The 22,319-nt window shown below is 43.8% G+C and overlaps 1 protein-coding gene across 6 annotated transcripts; it reads left to right on the top strand.

Annotated features, from left to right (window-relative positions):
• Positions 1-17,234: 17,234 nt before the first annotated feature.
• On the top strand, positions 17,235-21,782 carry LOC100382351 (DNA binding). Of its 6 annotated transcripts, none has more exons than XM_008656997.4 (6): positions 17,235-18,108; positions 18,198-18,357; positions 18,438-18,588; positions 19,737-20,028; positions 20,153-20,220; positions 20,807-21,782. In XM_008656997.4, the coding sequence occupies exon 6, from the start codon at positions 20,918-20,920 to the stop codon at positions 21,479-21,481; it is 564 nt and encodes a 187-aa protein (XP_008655219.1). In that variant the 5' UTR covers positions 17,235-18,108; positions 18,198-18,357; positions 18,438-18,588; positions 19,737-20,028; positions 20,153-20,220; positions 20,807-20,917; the 3' UTR covers positions 21,482-21,782. The 6 variants fall into 6 exon arrangements, with proteins under 6 accessions (XP_008655219.1, XP_008655218.1, XP_008655217.1 ...); XM_008656996.4 differs by having other exon boundaries at positions 19,709-20,023; XM_008656995.4 differs by having other exon boundaries at positions 19,709-20,028.
• Positions 21,783-22,319: the final 537 nt, after the last annotated feature.

Genomic DNA, 22,319 nt, shown 5'->3' with positions numbered 1-22,319 from the left:
ATAATAAGTTGGGGTGAAGTTAAAAAATAGCTTTTTCACATATTCATAATAATAAGTTCTTTGTTGCACTACTGTACATATAAAAAAACATGTTGCACACCTGTAGAATGTGTACAATAGGATTAATAATAGAATGTGTACAAGTGATTAATAACAAGTGATTAATAATAAGTTCTTTGCTGCACAACTGTGAAGGAATAACAAAGAACTACTGCACTAGAATACTCCTTGTCCCAACATATGTTACTTAATGAATATGTAATTCAGTCACACGTGCCATTTATTTACTAATGAACCACGCTGGCTATTGGCAAAGATGCAAATGACTTGAATATGGTGTCTTCAAACAATGTTTACCAATGAAACAAAATGTACGAATTTGAACTAGACTCATAACTAGTTACCACAAAGATGCAGAGTAAGTTAATAAGCATGCATTTTCTTCCTTCTTTTTAGATCTAGAAGGATTAGTTGGAGTTATTTCTCAAAAATAAACATGCATTTGAACTACATTACCTATTTGGGGCTACAAAATTTTCCACAAAATGCATTTGAACTATGTTTGGGGCTAATAAACATGGATTTGAACTACATTAGTTAATAAACATGCATTTGAACTAGACTCATAACTAGTTACCACAAAATGTACTTTCTTAGTTTTCCCTCCATAATTTATCTTCATGATTACTCTCATTAAGTCAATCTGCTACGTAAAACACCCACCATTTGTCATTGCACTACATTACCTATCTGGGGTTGTTTCTCGAAGAAACATTGTTCTACCTGGCCAAGACAGACATTAACTTGGGCTGCTCAGAGGTGACCGACAACCTTTAATTGAAAACAACTTGTGACTCTCATGTTGTCGGTGTTTTGGGTCCGACCGCACACCCGGGGTTGCCCCTCAAGGTGTTTTTAGGAGTAGGACGGTGTCGACGACTGTAGCAAAATGGTTCGTGCCGATCGCACGAGGGACAATGGACAAGATTTACAGGTTCGGGCCGCTTAGAAGTGCGTAACACCCTACGTCCTGGTGAGTATATGAGCGTGGTTACAAGAGGATTCTCTGGATAGAGGGCGCAGAGAGTTTTTGTGGGTGGTTAAGTAGAATAGGGTCGATCGATCTGAAGGGGTGCCCCCTAGGCCTTATATACTCGGCCGTGGAGCAGTACATGTGATATGATAACAACAAGTAGCTAAAAGATAGTGAACCTCTTGAGTTTATCCCTACGTGACCTTTGCCGACTTATCCTCGCATGGCTCTGCTGCATGAGGGCTTCAGCGCGGGAAAGTCGGGTCTCTGTTGTGATCCATTCGTTCGACGTTGTGGGCCGCCTGTGTTTGCACTAATCAGTCTCACGTCTTCTTTGTTGGTTGTCTTTCCCTAGGCCCACGAAAGAATGACCTTACGAATTATTGGGCCCTTGGGCCTTTCGTGAGGCCTTTTACTTCTTTAGTGGACCCAGGGGATATCTATCCCCCACAAGCCCCCGATCTTTGGGTTGATTTAGAGGTAATCAACTCAAAGATCCAAGGTCCAAAAAATGATTCCCTGCGGTCTTCTCTGGCTTTGATCACTCGTCCGACCAAAGTTTGGCTTTGTGCTTGTGCCTTAGAGGTCGGCATTTTGGATTGTAAGACTCCGGAATTCATTGGGTGCACCGGAGGTGCACCCAATGGGTGTAGCCCCCGACCTTTGAGTAGATTTTAGAAGATAATCTACTCGAAGGTCTTCTTCCAAAGGTTATCTCCATTCGCGCTCCTGCATCTCGGTTGAGGATTAGTCTTTTCAATCTTGCTCTACGCCTTAGAAGTCGGCACTGTACCGGTTTAGAATAATATTCCATGGGGTGCACCTCCGGTGCACCCAATGGGTGTAGCCCCCGACCTTCGAATGGATTTTTTAAGGATAATCCATTCGAAGGTCTTCCTTTCTCTTGCGGAAACTGGCATGAGGCTATTTGGCATTATGCTTTGGAGGTCAGCATTATGTCATCAATATTTTGCTGCCAAGGTCAGCGTATATTTTGTCTTTAGCAGCCGAGTTTGCAATCCATCCATATCTTGCTAGGTAGTGCAATTTATTTGCTTCTGCGATTGATTGGACGTTTGACGGACGTTCTCTGTCTAGTCTTCACGTCGCTTCTGTCGGCCATATCTTGTACTTTGCTGGTTATATTTGGCTTTCCTCTGATCCTTACTGATATCTCATTTTTGTCTTGAGGTATTCACTGCATGCCCTGCACGGATGTGACCGTTTGAAAAATATACTGATAATTCCTGGGCGTCCCCCCCCAATGGGTGTGGGCAAGGGACGGCTTGGTACGCTGAGTGTTTTAGCCGGTTGCCTCTGAGTAGTAATGCGATGGGACGGCTAGTGTAATCATATCCTTTGCGCTGTTGACTGGAGTCCCAATGGGTGTAGTGTTGCATGAAACGGCGTCCGCCGTCTGACGTGTCTTCGGGTGGGTGGAAGTGCTTATTGAATGCCTTGCGACTGTTCAGTGACCGCGGTTAGAAGTGAGCGGTTGCCTTTCCCTTCTATAAATAACCTCTTTGCTTCTCTGGTTTCTTCACATCTCTTCGCTGCTCCTTACTGCCTCTTCCCTTTCTTCTCTCCCAAAGCTTCAACCATGGGCAAGAACAACAAGCGCAAGCGTGAGCCGACTCCTCCATCGGAGGAGTTTGGTGACTCGGAATACTCGGAGGAGGAGTTCTCCTCCGATCCCGAGGGGTCTCCGGCTCTCGTCTCTCCCCCGGCGTCGTCCGATGACTCGGACGACTCCCAGGGGATAGCCGCGGAGGTCTGGACATACATCCGGGCCGTCGAGCGCGCCGGGCTCGAAGGCTCGGATGAGTCGGAGTACTCCTCGGATGAGGAGGACTCGGACGGCGGTGACGAGGGTGAAGACGACGACGACGACGACGACGACGACGACGACGGCGACGGCAGTGGCAGGGGCGGCGGCGACGGCAGCAGGGACGGCACCAAGGGCGACAGCAGCAGGGGCAGCACCAAGGGCGGCGGCGGCGGCAGGGGCAGGGCCAGTGGCTAGACGCCACTGGTCTTCTTAGATATTAGTATAGTTTAGTATAGCTAGAATAATGTAGTAGTAATTAGTGTAATTTAGTAGTAGTAGTGATGTAGAGTAGTATATTGTAGTTTAGTAGTAGTAGTAATGTAGAGTAGAATTAGGGAAGTACCAACTCGTAAAGAGTTGGTTTGTAAGCTCGTTAACTTCCCTTTAATGAAGTCTGTCGTTTATCCCCTCTTTTTGATGACTTGTCATTGCTTTTGCTGAATGTTGAACTGATTCTTTTGATATAGTGGAAACAACGCCGATCGATGTGAAGATTGACATCAGCGTTTTAGAAGTAACACTGAGCAATCAAACACAAGACCAGCGTTTTAGAGGCAATGCCGAATGATAGAAGGTCGGCATCGGCATTTTAGAAGTAATGCCAAGCGACAAAATACGCGGCTGGCATTTTAGAAATAACGCCGAGTGATTAAATGTTGGCATCAGCATTTTAGAAGTAATGCTGAGCGTTTGAACACGTGGTCGGCGTTTTAGAGGCAACACCGAGTGATTGAAGGTCGGCGTCGGCATTTTAGAAGTAATGCCGAGCGATTGAGCACGTGGTCGGCGTTTTAGAGGCAGCGCCGAGTGATTGAAGGTCGGCGTCGGCATTTTAGAAGTAATGCCGAGCGATTGAGCACGTGGTCGGCGTTTTAGGGGCAGCGCCGAGTGATTGAAGGTCGGCGCCGGCATTTTAGAAGTAATGCCGAGCGATTGAGCACGTGGTCGGCGTTTTAGGGACAACGCCGAGTGATTGAAGGTCGGCGTCGGCATTTTAGAAGTAATGCCGAGCGAGTGAGCACGTGGTCGGCGTTTTAGAGGCAGCGCCGAGTGATTGAAGGTCGGCGTCGGCATTTTAGAGGTAATGCCGAGCGATTGAGCACGTGGTCGGCGTTTTAGAGGCAGCGCCGAGTGATAGCCAGCTTCTCAAGTTACTTTGAGGAAAATGACCGAGTGATGAGGTGGCACATTGGCTTTCTTGGAAATAACTGTTGGATATCCACGTGGCATGCTGGGATTTCGGAGATGACCGCCGGGTGATGACTGGGCACTTTTGAAAAGGTATCTGGCTCAAGAATATCCCTTAAGAGTCGCGCTTTTAGCCGCCTTTGCTTTCCGTGCCCTAGTTCTTGCATTTCTGCATCTGAGTTTCCTCTGCCACTCGCCTCCTGCTCTGTTTCGCCAGCGAGAAGCAAAATTGCGCCCAAGAGGAAGACTGCGAACTCGTCTGCCGCAGTGATCCCCGCCATCGACCCCAACAGTCAGTTACCCTTCGCAGGTAACCATATGTCTGTGATTTCTGAAGTTGAGCTTCTCCGCCTTGTCTCCATCGGTGTTCTCCCTCCACGGGAACTCTGCTCTTGGCGTGCTTGCCACGGGACTACTGTCCCAACCGAAGATACCCACGAGTCAGTGGTTTACACTCCTTTCCTTCTTCGCGGCCTCGGCCTTCCCATATCTCCTTTTTTCCGTGGCATCCTTGATTTTTATCACATCAACCTGACTCACTTGAACCCTAACTCCATTCTCCAAATCTCTATTTTCGTTCACCTTTGCGAATCTTATCTTGGCGTGCTGCCGCATTTTGGCTTATGGAAGTATCTGTATCACTGCCGTCCTGGGATGGCCGGGGGGCAACATCAATTGGTCGGGGGTGCTAGTTTAGAGATGCGCCGGGGGCGGAAGACCGAGTATCTCGAGATACCCCTCAAAGACAGCATTAAAGGTTGGCGTCTGGAGTGGTTTATAATGGATAATTATGGAAATTCTCTCCCTTCCCGCTCAGGAAGACAGCCGGATGTTCGTACTCCGAGTTGGACTGAGTCTCCCACGGACCAAGAAGTGGCCGAGGCAGGCGTGTTGCTTACTGAAGTTGGATTACTGAAAGAAAGAGGTCTAACTGCCGAAGCTGTGGTCACATATTTTGTTTTCAAAAACATTCAGCCGCTGAAGGACAGGGCCTATCCGGCATATCTTTACCGAGGGCTGGCCGACTCAACCCGAGTTACTAATAGGAGAATTCCTTCTGTTGATTTGGTGAGCCGACTCGAAATGATCCTCAGGGGTAAAGTTTCAAACGTTGGAGCTCCAGTGGCATACTCGGCTTGGAACCTGCCTTCTCCCAAAGATTTCACTCTTTTTGTGTCCAATCCGCCCGTGACAGATAGCAATTTGGGTCTTAGAGTGCGACCTTCTGCTGAAGAAGTCCGTTCCTTAGTTGCTTCGCTCGGGGAAATACCTGATGATGAACGGCAGGTTTATTTTGAAGTGCCCCTGAACCCTAGTGATGCAGACATAAATGACATGCTCGATCTGCTAGCTGAGGATTCATCTGATACTACTCCTGATGGTACATTGGCAGTGGTGCCCCTTCCAAAGGTTGATGCGACCTTGGATGTCTCGAAACCTGTCAATACTCGCCCGAGGCGTCCTAGCCGAACCAGTCAGCCCGAGCCTTCTGCTGATGAGCAGAAAAAGAAAAGAAGACGCCTCCGGCGAGTGTCCAGCTTTGACGAGGATGCCAGCACCTTAGCTCCTGCTGCCGAAGAAATGACTGCAACTGGCCTTGCTGACATTGATCCCAATGGGTGTGCTCCGCCTGCTGCTGACCCCAATGAGGATGCTGTTTGTGCTGTTGCTGTGGAAGATGAGGAGGAAGAGAATGAAACTCCATTAACTCGGAAAAACAGTCGGCAGTTCGTCGCTAGCGGTGGTAGTAGTGGGGTTCCTTCTCTTGCCTTGTCTGCTCTTATTGGTCTGCAAGAACTGTCCATGGCCAATTTTGATCAAGCTCTAGAGGATATGGTCCCTGAGAACTTGTTGTTGGAACCTGCAGACGTTGATGCAACAGAAACTTGTGCAGCCGTGCCAGATGCTGGGTTGAGGTCGTCCCGTGCCTCGTCGACCTTAGAGCACGATCTCGAGGGTCGGGATGACGATTTGGATCGTCCTGATCCTATGGAAGTAGCTGAAGGCCCGTCAACCTTAGAGGTGGTCACGGCAGAGAGCTTGGATCCCTTGAATAGCGCTGACATGTGCCCAGCCCCCAAGGGTGTCGCCGGGGAGGACTCAGCTCAGGTGAGGAGTGTAGGCCACTACCTAGCCCCCGAGGGTGTTGCCGGGGGTGACCCGGCTCGAGTGGGCAGTGCCAACCTTGACCCAGCCCCCGAGGGTGTCCGAGCGAGGTCTCCCTCCTGCACTTCCATGGATGTTCATGTGGGTTCACCTCCACACTCTGGCGGCATGATGGTGGCTCAAACTCCGGATCAGGGGGTCGCTTTGGAGGGCAGCATCCCCACTGGTCTGGCGTTAAGCTCTGCTGAATGTACTGAGCTTGTTCCTGCTGGTCTGCTGCAAGCTGCTTCGAGTGGTGGTCTGGCACCTGGTCATCAGCTGATTTCTCCTGACTTGGGGATCCCTTCGCTTTTCTCCAACCTCCAGGTGCTGTGCTGTGCTTTAGTTTGATCTTTATGTTGCATGAATTGTTGCCATTATGCTCATCCGCTCTTCTTATCAGGCTTTGGTGGATGGAATGGTCGGCCAGCTGAAGTCGCAGGGTGCTTCCATCCCGGAGGTGGCTTCATCTCTTGAGCGTTGGAATCCGGTGTTGCTTCGGGGTCGTGTATCTGAGTTGGAGGCCACCAATGCTGGTTAGTGTCCTTTCTTCTTCTTCTTTGTTCTTGCCCGTGGGTTGTTTTACCTTCTGACCTCATTTTGTTTGAATACCTCTTGATAGGGATGACTCGGCAGATCACAGTTCTTGAAGAAAAACACTCTCAAGATCAAGCTGAAATGGCTCGACGATGCGCTGACTTCGAGGATGTGATACCCGGTTTGCAAAGAAGAGAAGTTGAAGGTTATTCTTTTTGTTTGTTTTTTCTCTTATTCGGGTGTCGCGCTTTGGGGATTTAGAATTTATGGAAAACATTCACCAGTATAGCAGTAGAGTGGTTGGTCGGGAGCTGTCGTGCAAGCGAGTTGGGCCGCGAATCGCAATCCGGCCCACTAACCCTCCCCTAACCCTAGCCGCCCCCCCTTTTTCCCCCTTGGGTTGTTGCAGCCGCCCCTTCCCCTCCCCTTTCTCTTGGACGCCCCCCCTCTCCCATCTTCTTCCTCCTCAAACCTTTGCAGCCCTCACCACCCAAAACCCTAGCCGCCCCCCCATTTCTCCCCCTCCTCCAAGGTGCAGCCCTCCCGTGTGGTTCTCCGTCGTGTGGCTGCGATCTCAATTGGAGTTTGGAGGGAGGAAGAAGGAAGGAGAAAGGGAAGAACCTAAGGTGAATTTGTGATTAACTTTTGTTGTTTTTGTGCTGCAATCAATTGGATTATGTGTTTATCTTTGCGAATCGGTAGAGGTGCTGTCCAGGAATTTTGTGAGTGGGTGAACAGCAGTAGTTCTAGGGATTTCTGGGACTTTTCGTGGGGTAATTAGTGGGAATCAGTGGGATAATCATGTAGAGCTTTGTCATACCTTTCCAACGAGTACTTATGCGCTCGATTCGGAGTTATAATTTAGGAGATATCGTTGTTTGAATCCGGGTATGTTGCTGTCCAAAAAAAACAGATTTTTCAGGTGGATGAACAGCAGTAGTATTAGCAGTTTCTGGGAATTTTTCGTGGGTAATTAGTATTAACCAGTATTATAATCATGTAGGGCTTTGTCTTATCTTTCCAATGAGTACTTATGTGCTTGATTTGGAATTATATTTTAAAAGATATCGCTGTTTGAATCCGGGTATGTTGCTGTCAAAAAAAAAACAGATTTTTCAGGTGGGTGAACAGTAGTAGTATTAGCAGTTTCTGGGAATTTTTCGTGGTTAATTAGTGCTAACCAGTATGATAATCATGTATGGCTTTGTCTTATCTTTCCAATGAGTACTTATGCGCTTGAATTGGAATTATATTTTAAAAGATATCGCGGTTTGAATCCGGGTATGTCGCTGTCCAAAAGAGAAAAAAACAGATTACAGGGTTCATCTTGTGAACTGTTTTGGGCTAATTAGATGTTGGAATTTAATTATAAATTGTATACAAAACTTGTGGGGAATTTTATGTAGATGCCTCTGGAGTTTTTGTTTGTTACCAATGCTGTCATAATTTTGAAGTTATGAAATTATTAAGCAGCGCCGCTGCAGTTTGGTGGGTGTGGGGAGAGATGTAACCCGCGGCGGGGTTTGAGTTTGTGCGTAGGTGCGGCGTCGTTTATGAGCCTGGTTATGTGAAATTGGTGCACTAAGTTGTGTGTCAAAAACAGGTGGTGGACTTCCGGATCGTACTTAGGGATTTGCCCAAACTTCCGGTAAAGGCAAGTAAATACAGTGGTGGTTGCTACCGTTTGGTTTGCATCCTATTCCCTGTCATTGAGTATGCATAAGTTTTAAATATGTTAATCATTGAATTCTATGATGAAGTTTATTTGTTCGAAAGTATTAATTCTCAATTGTCTAATATTGTGGATGATCATGATTTTGTAATGATATATGTGGTTGATTCCCATCATGGATGGAGTTGAAGTATTTTTTTTGAATCACGTTATATGAAGTGTTGTAGGCATGTCATGCACATTGCATCATCCATCTTGCATTCTGAAGTTATGTCGTGATCTTATGGTCCGACTGTACCGGTACATTTTTAGCATCGTACGTTGCCCGAGGAGGGGTACGATGCGGCTTCATATCCTTAGAGGTATGAAGGCAGAAGTCATCCTTGCATTTGCAGACATTTGCACTCATGAGGTATATATGAAGTGTGACATTACTATGTTACTATTGTGGTTTCTACCTGCGAGGTGTGGTGACTAGGTGTGTTGTACGTTGTATACGTGCTGCACCTTCGTAATAAGAAGGTTGTGGAATCAAGTGGTGGTAAAACAATGTTCTTATGTGGTTAAACAATTTGATATTATTTTACTTGCTGAGATGTGTCATCTCACTCTTGCATTACTCAATGCAGGTACTTGATACATGTTGGGAATGAGGGGAGTAGCAGCACGTCCACTTTCACTCTCACAATAGCGCTGCCCAGGCGCAGCCATGATTTAATTAGAAATTTATTGTCAAAGGAAGTTTGTTTTTTTAACTAGTCGTGCGCACTAGTTAATTTAGTTCATGTTGTATGTTTAACATCTCTTTGCTAGCCGATTAATAATACTTAGTATGTTCTTGTCATGATATATGTTTATACACTGTTGCTCCCTCATTTATGCAATTTTGCAAAGGGGATGCTGCCGAAATTTTATATATAGATGTCAGAAGTGTTGTTTAGTATCATTCCGGGGTGTTTGTGGACCTCGGGGTGTTACAGTTGGTATCAGAGGATAGGCTTTAGATTCTACGCAATTTGAAGATAAATTTGACACACTTGCACATATAGGAAGGGTATGGGTTCGTATATCTTTCATATTAGTATTTTATTGTATAGATGACTAGAACTTCCTTACTCCAAATCCCTTTATGGTTTGATGGGGTATGTCGTTAACAACGTAATGCTTGACATGATATGTTACTTCTATTTAATATTGGTTTCTTGATGTGGTTGTTATTGAAGATATTATGCAAGTGAAGCTACTAATGTACTTGTTTTATATACATATCGTCATGATGTTTTTTTTGGAATGTAATGCTTTCAAATCTCTGAGCTATTACCATCATATATTTCTATATGCTTGACTGTGGATGTTTTTTTCCCCAAAAGGATTCTTGGGTCCTTGTACTTATAGGACCTATTGTTTATTGAGCTTGTGTATAGTGGGTCTAATCCGACTTGGTGTAGTGTGAAAACACTATATAATGTAGTTTTATGGTGTTGTTGAGTTTGGTTGACTGTTGGGTTACAACCCAACTTATCAATGTAATATTTCCATGGGTGGAATGCTTTGCGCCTCACTTTTTTTAAGCTAGTGTGGCTACTTGATAACTTGATCTTAGTATAAAATTGGTTTGTCTCTATAGAGCAGAGGCAGCGTTGTAATGTCTATGAATTCTTTAGACTGGTAGAACTCGAGTGAATTTGTGAGATGACGTAGATTGATAAGTCCAACCATGTCTACCTGATAGATTTTCTTATTATGTACAACCTTATTTTTAACAATAAATAGGGTGGTTTCAAGTGGATTTTATTTCATGCATGTTTTCCTTCTATGGCTTGTTTCAATAGCCATAAAGGCTATGCATAATTTTTAGTTGTTGCAGGCTAGTCACGTGGGCGATATTGACAACCCATTTTATATTTTTTATTTTTATTTGCCAACATTGTACTACTTTGAATGCATCCTGTGATATCACGAGGTACAAATTGTTCTAGTGCAGTAATAGTAGGTTTTGTTGTATGTGAGGTTAATCAAGGTAGTTTGGTTATGTGGATTGTCTTATTGACGTCCAATTACTCTTGTTGAGCATAGTATCATGTTATTATTTTAGTATTGAAAGTAATATTTATGAAGCTTTTGCATGAGTCGGTGTCAAGAAGTACATTAGTTTTTCTTGTTGTTATCCCTCCATTGCTTTATGAGTGTTGCAAATTTTATCTCTTTTGAGAGGAGAAAAAGACGTTATATGACATGAGCACTATTTGCTTCACGTCAACAGAATAGTTGTGGAGATCTCTAGTAGTTGAATTCTAGTGTAATAACAACCGTGTTTTATAGTGCTAGAGACGGTATGTCACGTGTTTCATACATTGTCGCTACGTGGATGTTTGACCTTAGTGGCATTAACAAACGAGGTTGTTGAATTTGTTGATTGTTATGCTTAGTGTTCTCACCTATTAGGTAAAGTGTTGTTTAAAGACTTTGGGGAGTTGCATCCCCATTTGGTAGTGGGAAATCCTAGTGTTGATTACACCTGCCAATGCCTTTGGGTTTCATTTTATATTGTTTTTTTATTGTGGTTAAGGTGTTGCTTGGTTTTGGGAGTCATTTTAAATTAGTTGGAGGCTGAATCAGGCTTCACTTATCTAGAATGTTTTGTAGTAGGTTTCTTCATGTTTGCATATGATGCTTAATCACCCAGTTTGGTCTAAACATTTGAGAGTTATGGGTTTCCTATAACAGTCTTAATTTTGTACGGAAGAATAGACCTTGAAGATGGTATAATTTGGTCTTTGTTGGATTATGAAAGTTTTAGTAATTTCATGATCTTTCCAAAGAGTATTGGTTTGTAATTTTCATTGTATATAATTGGAGTTAGGCTGCTCTGAAGTTGTTGCACCGTTGTGTCTGAACTTTAGGTGTCGTTATAACCACCAATAAATCGACTGTGTTTTGATAGTTTCATAGCCCAAATTTGGGAATTCTCTTTAAGCAAAACTTTAGTTCTTCTCAGTACCTTTTAAATGGGTATTTACTTGTAATTGTCTGTTAAATAGATTGGGAGAGGTGGTTGTCCGGTTATAAGTCGAATCTCCAATGTGCAGTATCACGGGCTGAGTTTAGCTGTAGGTCATGCAGAGTTGAGGGCTATAAAGATAAATTTGGGTGCAACTTTATTGCAAAAGTCGTGGACAATTTTCAAACTTTTCCAACGCGTGTTCGTTGTAGTTTTAAGTTGAGTATAGGAGGAGTTATAGGTTTTTGAATTTTAGTTGTCCATTGTTTCCATCCTATCAGTTTTGCAACAAAAGAGTTGCATTATTTTATCAGTTTGAAAACCAATTTCGAGACACTCATTATAATAAAAGTTTTACAGAATGTTATAATCTTTTCAATGGGTTTATATTTGCAAAATTCTGTTAAGCTGCAGGGAGTTATGATATTTTGAATTTATGTGTCATGTTTCCTCAGTTTCTGGTGGCAGATCATGTATGTCGCCTTACAAGTCAAATTAAAAATGGTAGATGAAAAAAAATTGTTTATCCTTTGAATACGAAAGTTGTAGATCATGAAGTTTAGATGATTTTACAATATTTCATTGTTACCATTGCTTTTATAGTGAGAGGTAGAAAAAAAATGAACATTTGTGCCATTGATTGTCAATTTTCTACTTAGTGATTTTTTTCATGGGAGTTTGGTTTAGTTGTGGTGAGCTCTTTCGCAATCCATGTTAATTAAGTTGTATGGTGGGAGGGAATAGACGTAGTGATTGGGATGGTTATCTTGTTTATGTATATGTGGAGCGTGGGCTGAAACACAGAGATAGCAAGGAACGTTTGAATAGGCCAATACGTATTTTTGTGAAGCCACGTTTTCTTGTATTGGCGTGATTGCGTAAGTATGAAATAGTTACGTCATGTGAAGTCTAGGTTGAGATGCAATTTGTCTAAGTTATTCGATAGATATATATGTATAGTATAATTAAAAAAAAGAGAATTCCTATATGGGATGATATAATGTATAGAATGTGCTTGGATGAATATGTGGGCAGGCCTAACATGCTTAAACAGATTCCTGTTTGCATGATGTGAGATTAGGCTTAAATGGTTTAAAAAGTTATCATATTGCCTCTATACTTATATTTGTTCTAAGTATCTCGTAATGAAGAACCTAAAGTTATTAGTCTTTCGATGAACGCTTAATCTTAGAAGAGTAATGAACCTGAATAAAATCTATTGCTTGTTGTTGGGACTGCATGACCAGTTTTAGTTATGCAGCTAGTTCAATGAAGTAAACCATTGTTTCTGTAGAGATGTTATATATAAAAGTTGTAGCCAACTTCTTTATCTTACTTGTGTAAAAAATTCATGACCATAGGTCTAGTAGTTTGAGAGTTATGATTTTCTCAAGTCCAGTCTTGGAATCTGTGCAGATTCTGTATAGGTTTCGAAACTGACCTTGTTTGCCCAATTTAAACTTCGAATAACTTATTATAAATTATAAAGAAGTTGTAGTACCTTTCTTAATCTTTTCAACAAATTTTGGATCACCCTTTTTGGAGATCTATAAGTAAAGTTACAACTGTTTTAAGTGTGATCTCTGAATCTGTCTAAATTTGGACAGCAGAGCCTTTCTCATGTCTTTTGACCTTGAAATGCATTGAATTAACCTGATATGTTTATAAACGAATTATAGACAATTCTACTAGCTTTCTAAAAAGTCTGGGAGCACCTGAATTGGATGACTGAGACTCCAATTATGGATTTTTGAAGTGAGTAGTTGAATTCTGTCCAAGTATGGATAGAATTTACGTTTAGCATTGTTTGACCTTTATAAGTGTCAAATCTTGCTATGAAGATAATACCAAGGGTATAGTGGACTTTATAAGCTTTCCATAAAGTCCTAGTTTATTATTTTTGGATGCTTATTTTATGAGTTATGAACAAAACAATTAACCGCTGTGCTGCTATCCAGAAATATGCAAGCATTAAGTTGCTCTCTTGAAGTTGCTCTTGTTTGGCTAAGTTTGGTTTAGGCTATAGGAACACTATATGCAGTGCATTCATATATACGTTCCTTGAAGTACTTGCATATGTCAATGATTGATTTGGTGTCAGGAAAGCTTTATCCGAGGTATATAGGACCGTCTACTATCTTAGCCGAGTTGGCAGCTGGGCTTAGCATGCAATTGTCGGAATCTATGATCAGAGTACGCCATGTATTCCATGTCTCTATGTTGAGAAAGTATTTGCGGAATCCATATCAATAATCGAGCTAGAGTCGATTCCCATGTAGCAAGACCTGAATCTAGAGTGTCGTCTGCTGCGTATCCTAGAATCCTTGAAGCTCGAGGAGCTGATGCGGCAGAAGTACCCCGAACTTTTCGTTATGGGGTGAGTTTTTGTTGTCGCTGATCTTTCCTTGTCGTTCCGATAGAAGCGTCGGAATTCGAGGTCGAATTCTTTTTAAGGGGGGTAGAGTGTGATACCCGGTTTGCAAAGAAGAGAAGTTGAAGGTTATTCTTTTTGTTTGTTTTTTCTCTTATTCGGGTGTCGCGCTTTGGGGATTTAGAATTTATGGAAAACATTCACCAGTATAGCAGTAGAGTGGTTGGTCGGGAGCTGTCGTGCAAGCGAGTTGGGCCGCGAATCGCAATCCGGCCCACTAACCCTCCCCTAACCCTAGCCGCCCCCCCTTTTTCCCCCTTGGGTTGTTGCAGCCGCCCCTTCCCCTCCCCTTTCTCTTGGACGCCCCCCCTCTCCCATCTTCTTCCTCCTCAAACCTTTGCAGCCCTCACCACCCAAAACCCTAGCCGCCCCCCCCATTTCTCCCCCTCCTCCAAGGTGCAGCCCTCCCGTGTGGTTCTCCGTCGTGTGGCTGCGATCTCAATTGGAGTTTGGAGGGAGGAAGAAGGAAGGAGAAAGGGAAGAACCTAAGGTGAATTTGTGATTAACTTTTGTTGTTTTTGTGCTGCAATCAATTGGATTATGTGTTTATCTTTGCGAATCGATAGAGGTGCTGTCCAGGAATTTTGTGAGTGGGTGAACAGCAGTAGTTCTAGGGATTTCTGGGACTTTTCGTGGGGTAATTAGTGGGAATCAGTGGGATAATCATGTAGAGCTTTGTCATACCTTTCCAACGAGTACTTATGCGCTCGATTCGGAGTTATAATTTAGGAGATATCGTTGTTTGAATCCGGGTATGTTGCTGTCCAAAAAAAACAGATTTTTCAGGTGGATGAACAGCAGTAGTATTAGCAGTTTCTGGGAATTTTTCGTGGGTAATTAGTATTAACCAGTATTATAATCATGTAGGGCTTTGTCTTATCTTTCCAATGAGTACTTATGTGCTTGATTTGGAATTATATTTTAAAAGATATCGCTGTTTGAATCCGGGTATGTTGCTGTCAAAAAAAAAAAAACAGATTTTTCAGGTGGGTGAACAGCAGTAGTATTAGCAGTTTCTGGGAATTTTTCGTGGTTAATTAGTGCTAACCAGTATGATAATCATGTATGGCTTTGTCTTATCTTTCCAATGAGTACTTATGCGCTTGAATTGGAATTATATTTTAAAAGATATCGCGGTTTGAATCCGGGTATGTCGCTGTCCAAAAGAGAAAAAAACAGATTACAGGGTTCATCTTGTGAACTGTTTTGGGCTAATTAGATGTTGGAATTTAATTATAAATTGTATACAAAACTTGTGGGGAATTTTATGTAGATGCCTCTGGAGTTTTTGTTTGTTACCAATGCTGTCATAATTTTGAAGTTATGAAATTATTAAGCAGCGCCGCTGCAGTTTGGTGGGTGTGGGGAGAGATGTAACCCGCGGCGGGGTTTGAGTTTGTGCGTAGGTGCGGCGTCGTTTATGAGCCTGGTTATGTGAAATTGGTGCACTAAGTTGTGTGTCAAAAACAGGTGGTGGACTTCCGGATCGTACTTAGGGATTTGCCCAAACTTCCGGTAAAGGCAAGTAAATACAGTGGTGGTTGCTACCGTTTGGTTTGCATCCTATTCCCTGTCATTGAGTATGCATAAGTTTTAAATATGTTAATCATTGAATTCTATGATGAAGTTTATTTGTTCGAAAGTATTAATTCTCAATTGTCTAATATTGTGGATGATCATGATTTTGTAATGATATATGTGGTTGATTCCCATCATGGATGGAGTTGAAGTATTTTTTTTGAATCACGTTATATGAAGTGTTGTAGGCATGTCATGCACATTGCATCATCCATCTTGCATTCTGAAGTTATGTCGTGATCTTATGGTCCGACTGTACCGGTACATTTTTAGCATCGTACGTTGCCCGAGGAGGGGTACGATGCGGCTTCATATCCTTAGAGGTATGAAGGCAGAAGTCATCCTTGCATTTGCAGACATTTGCACTCATGAGGTATATATGAAGTGTGACATTACTATGTTACTATTGTGGTTTCTACCTGCGAGGTGTGGTGACTAGGTGTGTTGTACGTTGTATACGTGCTGCACCTTCGTAATAAGAAGGTTGTGGAATCAAGTGGTGGTAAAACAATGTTCTTATGTGGTTAAACAATTTGATATTATTTTACTTGCTGAGATGTGTCATCTCACTCTTGCATTACTCAATGCAGGTACTTGATACATGTTGGGAATGAGGGGAGTAGCAGCACGTCCACTTTCACTCTCACAATAGCGCTGCCCAGGCGCAGCCATGATTTAATTAGAAATTTATTGTCAAAGGAAGTTTGTTTTTTTAACTAGTCGTGCGCACTAGTTAATTTAGTTCATGTTGTATGTTTAACTTCTCTTTGCTAGCCGATTAATAATACTTAGTATGTTCTTGTCATGATATATGTTTATACACTGTTGCTCCCTCATTTATGCAATTTTGCAAAGGGGATGCTGCCGAAATTTTATATATAGATGTCAGAAGTGTTGTTTAGTATCATTCCGGGGTGTTTGTGGACCTCGGGGTGTTACAGAGGAGAAGTATTCTCAAAGTCAGATCGAGTTGAGTCAGGTCTCTGCGGCTTTGGATGATGCCAACGCTCTGAGTTCTTCTCTTCATGCTCAGCTTGACTCTGAGAAGGTAGCTTTCGAACCTGTGCTTCGCCTTATCATGCTCTTGGATTCTGAATGAGTTGATTTTTGCTTGTAGGAAGAAAAACGCATCCTTGCTGCTTCTCGCGACAACTTGGACAGACTGTACCGAGATTCCAGCAACTCGCTGACCATCTTGGAGAGGAGCCACCGTTTTACGATGGAGGAGCTTGACAACCAGCGCCGTCAACTGCAAGAATCCTCGGATGAAGTGGCCCGCCTTACACAGTTGCTATCGGCAAAGGATGCCACCATCAAGGGACTCCGAGCTTCTAAGAAATCCATTGCTCAGGAGTTAGAAACTGCTCAGCAGGCTGTTAAAGTTGCTGAAGAAGCTGCTGTCACTTTCAAAGCTCAACGCGATAAGGCCCTGGACAAAGCCATTCGGGCGGGACGAATCTTGATGAGAAGACCCGGCGTGGTTGTCCCTGAAGATATAAAAGCCGATGTGAATGCTGCCCCTGATTCCTCGAATCGCCCCTCTTCATCAGTCGTTCCTGAAAGAGACATTGGAAAATAAAGAAACAGTTCGCGTGCTCTGAGCGCGCAGTTGGCATGATCAAGTACTCGTTAGAGGTTATCGGCTTATCATTCGAGTAACGTGATTACTCCCTTATTGTATCAGAATTTATTAGTTTGCAAGTTTGTGGTAACGCTGCACGATGATTATGAAATTTGTTTGTGGGATATGGAGATCATCCCTTGAACTGCATAAGCGCGAGTCTGCTATCTCTACTATACCTTAAGGGTACAACGAGGGCGTCCACAGGCACCGTGCCCCCGCCGCGGTGCCCCCGGCCTCCCTCTCACTGCGCGTTCGCATTCGCCAATTCCGCCGCCTCCTCCTCCTCCTCCCCTGTGTCCGAGATCTCGCATCCGCTCCATCTATGGAAGGCCACCACACGCCGTGCCCAGCCATCCTCGGATTCCGCCACCCCATCCTCGGATTCCAAGCGTCGTCCACCCCACGTGCCCCTGCCCGACGACCCCGTTCCTCGCGGCGCTTGGCTTCAGCGCCGCGACCGCCGCGCCATCCCCACCCAGCACCCATCCGCAAACCCACTCCCATGACTGCCCCCGCCTGAAGACCCCGTTCCCCGCGACTTCGGTGCCGCGACCATCGCGCCATCCCCACCCATCCGCAACCCCGCTCCCCCGCCGCGCCATCCCCACCCATTCACAACCCCATCCCCTGCCGCCCCTCACGTGATCACCCATTCGCGACCTGCCCCCTCCCCTCCCCCGATGGGACAGGGAGCAGCAAGGTCACCACCGGAGACGACCTCGATGGGTGGCGGCGCCGAGGACGGAGGTGGTGTCACAGTCTATGGGAGGAAGGAGATCATGATGGGGGAGCAGTGCCAGTCGATGGACTTCTCTGGGGTCATCTACTACGACGCTGAAGGCCACCACGTCGCACAACCGCCGCCGCGGCGCTAGCCTGATGCCCGCCTCCGTGACCTCGCCGCCAATGCCCACACCGCGCTCGTCTTCAGTGGGCTGGACAGTGATACCCCGCGACGGTGGTGTAGTGGGAGTGGGACGGCGAGGAGGTTAAGGGCGGCGACGGCGAGGTGCAGAGCTCCTACGGGCTCCGCCATCAACACTATGGATACACTCCAAGAGGCCCCTTCAGGTGAGCTTCAGTTTCTCCACGGGCAACGGATCTTGATCGGCCTTAGCAGCTTAGGCTAACTACAGCGGCCCCCTCCCCTTCCCCCTCAGCTCCATTGGAGGCTACAGCTGCCCTCTACACTATACAGTTTACAGTATATTTCTTCTTCTCGGAGGAGGATGAACAGATTTCCAGCACCCTGTTTTCAACACCGAGGAGGATGAACATTCTACGAAATCAAAAGGACCCCTTAAGTTCTACAACTCGGAGGTGTGTATTTTTGCTGATTTCACTCCTTTGCATTAGAACTCAAGCTGTTTCCTGATTCTATTCTATTTCTATATTTTCAGATCCACACGACATCATTCTGTTTGTCCTCTTTTGCAAAGAGGGTAATTGAGTCAAAGGCAGTGTACCGAGGCACCTCCCATTGGAATGGCGAGTGCTGATCTGAATGGGAGATATTTCTATTACTGAGATTCAGACTCCAATACAATATAGGTATATTTCGCTCACACCATACTGCCTCAAATTATATGGATCTACGTAGCTTTACCTCTATTTATGTGTTAATTGACATTGAGACTCCAATACAGACTTATTTAGCTTTTAGACTGCTGCAAATTGAATTAATAGGCTTTCTAGGACACTGCATGGCCTGAGCATTGCCACAGAAATAATATCAATAATTTTTTTCCTAATACCCATAGGTTTTACACATACAAAAGAATATTTTATACCTTTGCAACTAAGAGATTAATCGAAAAGCAGGATCAGGTTTACACCTTTTCACCTCCCTTGCAACCACTGGCAGACTGTATACACTTTACTACTACATGTCTGCATCATCACATTTTTTGTAGTCTTCACCTATCATTTTTTGGTAACTTAATATTTCCAAAATGTATCAACTCCAATTTTTATTTTCAAGTCATCGGTCCAGAGTAAGGAGAAGACTGAAGAGCATAAACAGATGCAAGCTAACTTATAAACATATACTAAGCAAATAAGGACACCCCTTTATAGACAAACATTCATGTCAACCTGATATTGTTTCTAATTTTTAAGAAATTGGAACCGACGAAAGGACACTAAGAATAGATAGAAGATAATGTTACTCCCTTAAAATATTAGAAATTTCTACAAATAAATCCATAGTCTCAAACGAATTACTAATTAGAATAAAAAGACAAAAACATGAGTATATAAATTGGTGATTGTATAACTACATCCCCTAATCTCTACAAACATACACAATAGGAGCATGTCTGATATAATATAATGGCTCATGGATTCAAATAGAAACTCCAATATTATCAGGGAGTCCTTTGGATAGGCATAAATCAGAAGAGATAGTCATAGCAGATAAAAATACTTTGACAAACCTTTAGAAGTAACGAAGGTAGATAATAAAATTAGCTACAAATGTAATTAGGAGAAGCATAGTGTACACCTAATCAGTCCATACTTTGTAGTTACTTAATTCGGAGCGGTGGGCGGCCGCTCCCTGCCCCCGCTCCATCTCGCCAGAGAAGGCAAAGATCTAGCTGCCAAGTTCTCTCTGTGTGAATCAAACGATACGTCCAAGTATGGATCTGAGTCCCTAGATCTACATGTATAGGTTCAGAGGACTATGTTCTATATTACAGCTTCTGCTCAACGCCAAGTAGATGTATTGGTGGGCCTGCTTCTTCAACATCATCATCTCCTCACCCGATGCTGCTTACCTCTCCTCAGTCCTCACCACTCCCCTCATGGTGAATGACCCTTCTGGCAGTTTTCCCAAATCAAGTCTGAATCGAGCACTTCAGTTGAGAGTAGTCACTCTGGAGTAGAGCAATGGAGAATTCATTTGCACCTCTACATATTTTTCAGTGGCACACATTTCTCTTAATGTCAACAAATCACAAAGAAGGGGATCTTGTTTATGTTAGTGGTAAGGTTGGTGAATAACCCTTCTGGCCGTTTTCCGTAATTATGAAGAATGCATGCATGCCTTTTTGTTCTTTCTTTCTTTCCCTCCATTCGCATGTCAGTGAGTTATTTTTCTTTTGAGCTTTGACAGGTGGGTGTACCAATTTACTTAGAAGGAACAAAAGCTATGGAAGAGGCAAAAATCAAGAATATTGAAAGGTGGGTGTACCAGTTTACTTAAGACAGCCTCCAAGCATTGTTTCTGCACCGATTTATGAATAACTATAATATTATATCTATGCAATTGCCAATATTAAGAGTACATCATTTGCATCTGTTATGATCCCTTCTATTTTCTTATCTATGGTTTGTTTATATATTGTGAGATTGACTATTGCGAGAGCATCAGATGTTTTCTAAGTGAGAAAGAGAGATTTCTCATGCTTGTATGTTCAACTTCACGGTTAGTTTGTTTTCGTCCTTCCCTTTGCTTGAGCTTGGACGGATGGATGAAGCTGAGAGAGCTGCTTGATAAAAATGACTTCTGGTCACAGCATAATGTATGTCCTTGATGTGGTTGTAGTTAGTTTCAGTAGTTAAAAGCATCTCATAGCTACCTTTGAGCAGATTTAGTCTTTAACAACCAATCAGGCACCAATTCTAATTGTTTCTATGTTCTTGAGGATGGGGGTTGTGTGATTTTACCTATCTATTGTGTTGCTTTAGAAGTAGATGTGATTTTGTGTTTCTTCAAGAATGCTCATACAATGTAGGAACTTATTCTTACATGATCAAATGTTTACAGCTGACTGTACCAGAAGGTTCTTTTTGCAACCTCAATTTGAGATTTAAGGTCGGATTACCACCAGAGGCAGTATACAATATCATAATCGAGGCGGGCAACAAGGGCTTGTGGATGCTGGACATCCTCAAGAAGTTGCTGATGGCCCCCAACATCGCCACCAAGGTCGTGCGCACCCTCGTGGCAAGCGGGCTTCTCAAAGAGGTCAGCGACGTGCGCCACCGCAGCAGGAAGATCTTCATGGCCACCGACTTCCAGTCCTTCGCCGAGATCACCGGGGGCACCTGGTACCACGACGGTCGCCTAGACACCGACGCCGTAAGCACCGCGCGCCGCTGCTGCCAGGCGCAGGTCGAGAGGCTCGGCGCCGCGACCGCGCAGATGATCCACCACGACATTCTCAAGGAAGACCCCAGGGCCGGGTACACTATCGACAAGGTCAAGGATATCATCAAGACCATGGTGCTCGAAGAGGTCAAGAGCACCGGCACGCGGGATTTTAGCGCCGTTATGGCCGGCACAATGTGCTATCGGCTGGTGACTGGGGCTCCGCAGGGAGGGATGATGGAGGGAATCCATTGTGGGATTTGCCCCAGGACTCATGAGTGCTCGCCGGAGGGGATCATCTCACCCAGCACCTGCGTTTACTACAAGAAGTGGTTGCAGATGGACTTCTAGGCGGTGACGATGAGCCCTCTTCTGTCCATCGCGATGGGGTGTTGGATTGTGATACTCATATTAATAATCATCTCTATAGTTATTTCTACTTAGTCCTTTTAGCTTGGTATAATCATTCATATGTATTTATTCCACCAAGTTTAGATGTCTTTACTGAGTACCATATCAACTTCCTAAATATTTAGGTAATCGGCAAACCTTTCAGCTCTTCTATCTACTGAAGTCATGTATTGAGCATGTGAACCCAAAGTGTTTCTGTTCGACTACAGCCAAAGGGCCAACAAAGATGCGCCTTCTACTACTCTATGAACATAACATGAAGCAGAGACAATGCTTATATGACCATGTCTATAACTTCATCCTGTGCTACTGGTACATAGTTGGTGAGTGTTTCATGTTCTACTAGAAAATGAACATAACATGAAGCAGACAGTTCAGTTTTATTTTCTTAGAGTTAATTACCGGTTCACCATGAAGTTATTGTTATTTATATATTCCAATTTTATTTTCTTCTTGGAGCGAATTACCAGTTTGTCTGGAAGTTACTATTATCTATAACCATGCTCTCATCCGTGTTTTCACTTTCTATATACCCTCTATCCCAATGTGCTCCATATTCTATCAAACCAAAACAACAGTATGATATTATATCCCTTGCAACGATCCAAGATCTCTATGATATATGACCATGCTCTCATTTTTATTTGCATTTTGTAATTATCTATTTCAGCTTTATGGACAACCAGCGCTCGCATCATCGTGCTCGGATCCGCCTCCGAACGGGGCCAATCTCAAGGACACCGTCGCAGTTGAGGTGGCGCGGGCCAAGGGCCTCTGG

The sequence above is a fragment of the Zea mays genome, chromosome 8 (assembly GCF_902167145.1).
Source record: "Zea mays cultivar B73 chromosome 8, Zm-B73-REFERENCE-NAM-5.0, whole genome shotgun sequence".
NCBI classification, from domain to species: Eukaryota; Viridiplantae; Streptophyta; class Magnoliopsida; order Poales; family Poaceae; genus Zea; species Zea mays.
This window is presented reverse-complemented; position numbering and strand designations above follow the sequence as displayed.

What these genes read in the sequence shown, in the direction of transcription:
- LOC100382351 (XM_008657000.4), top strand. Translation starts at nt 20,918, where the DNA reads ATGCTGGACATCCTCAAGAAGTTGCTGATGGCCCCCAACATCGCCACC.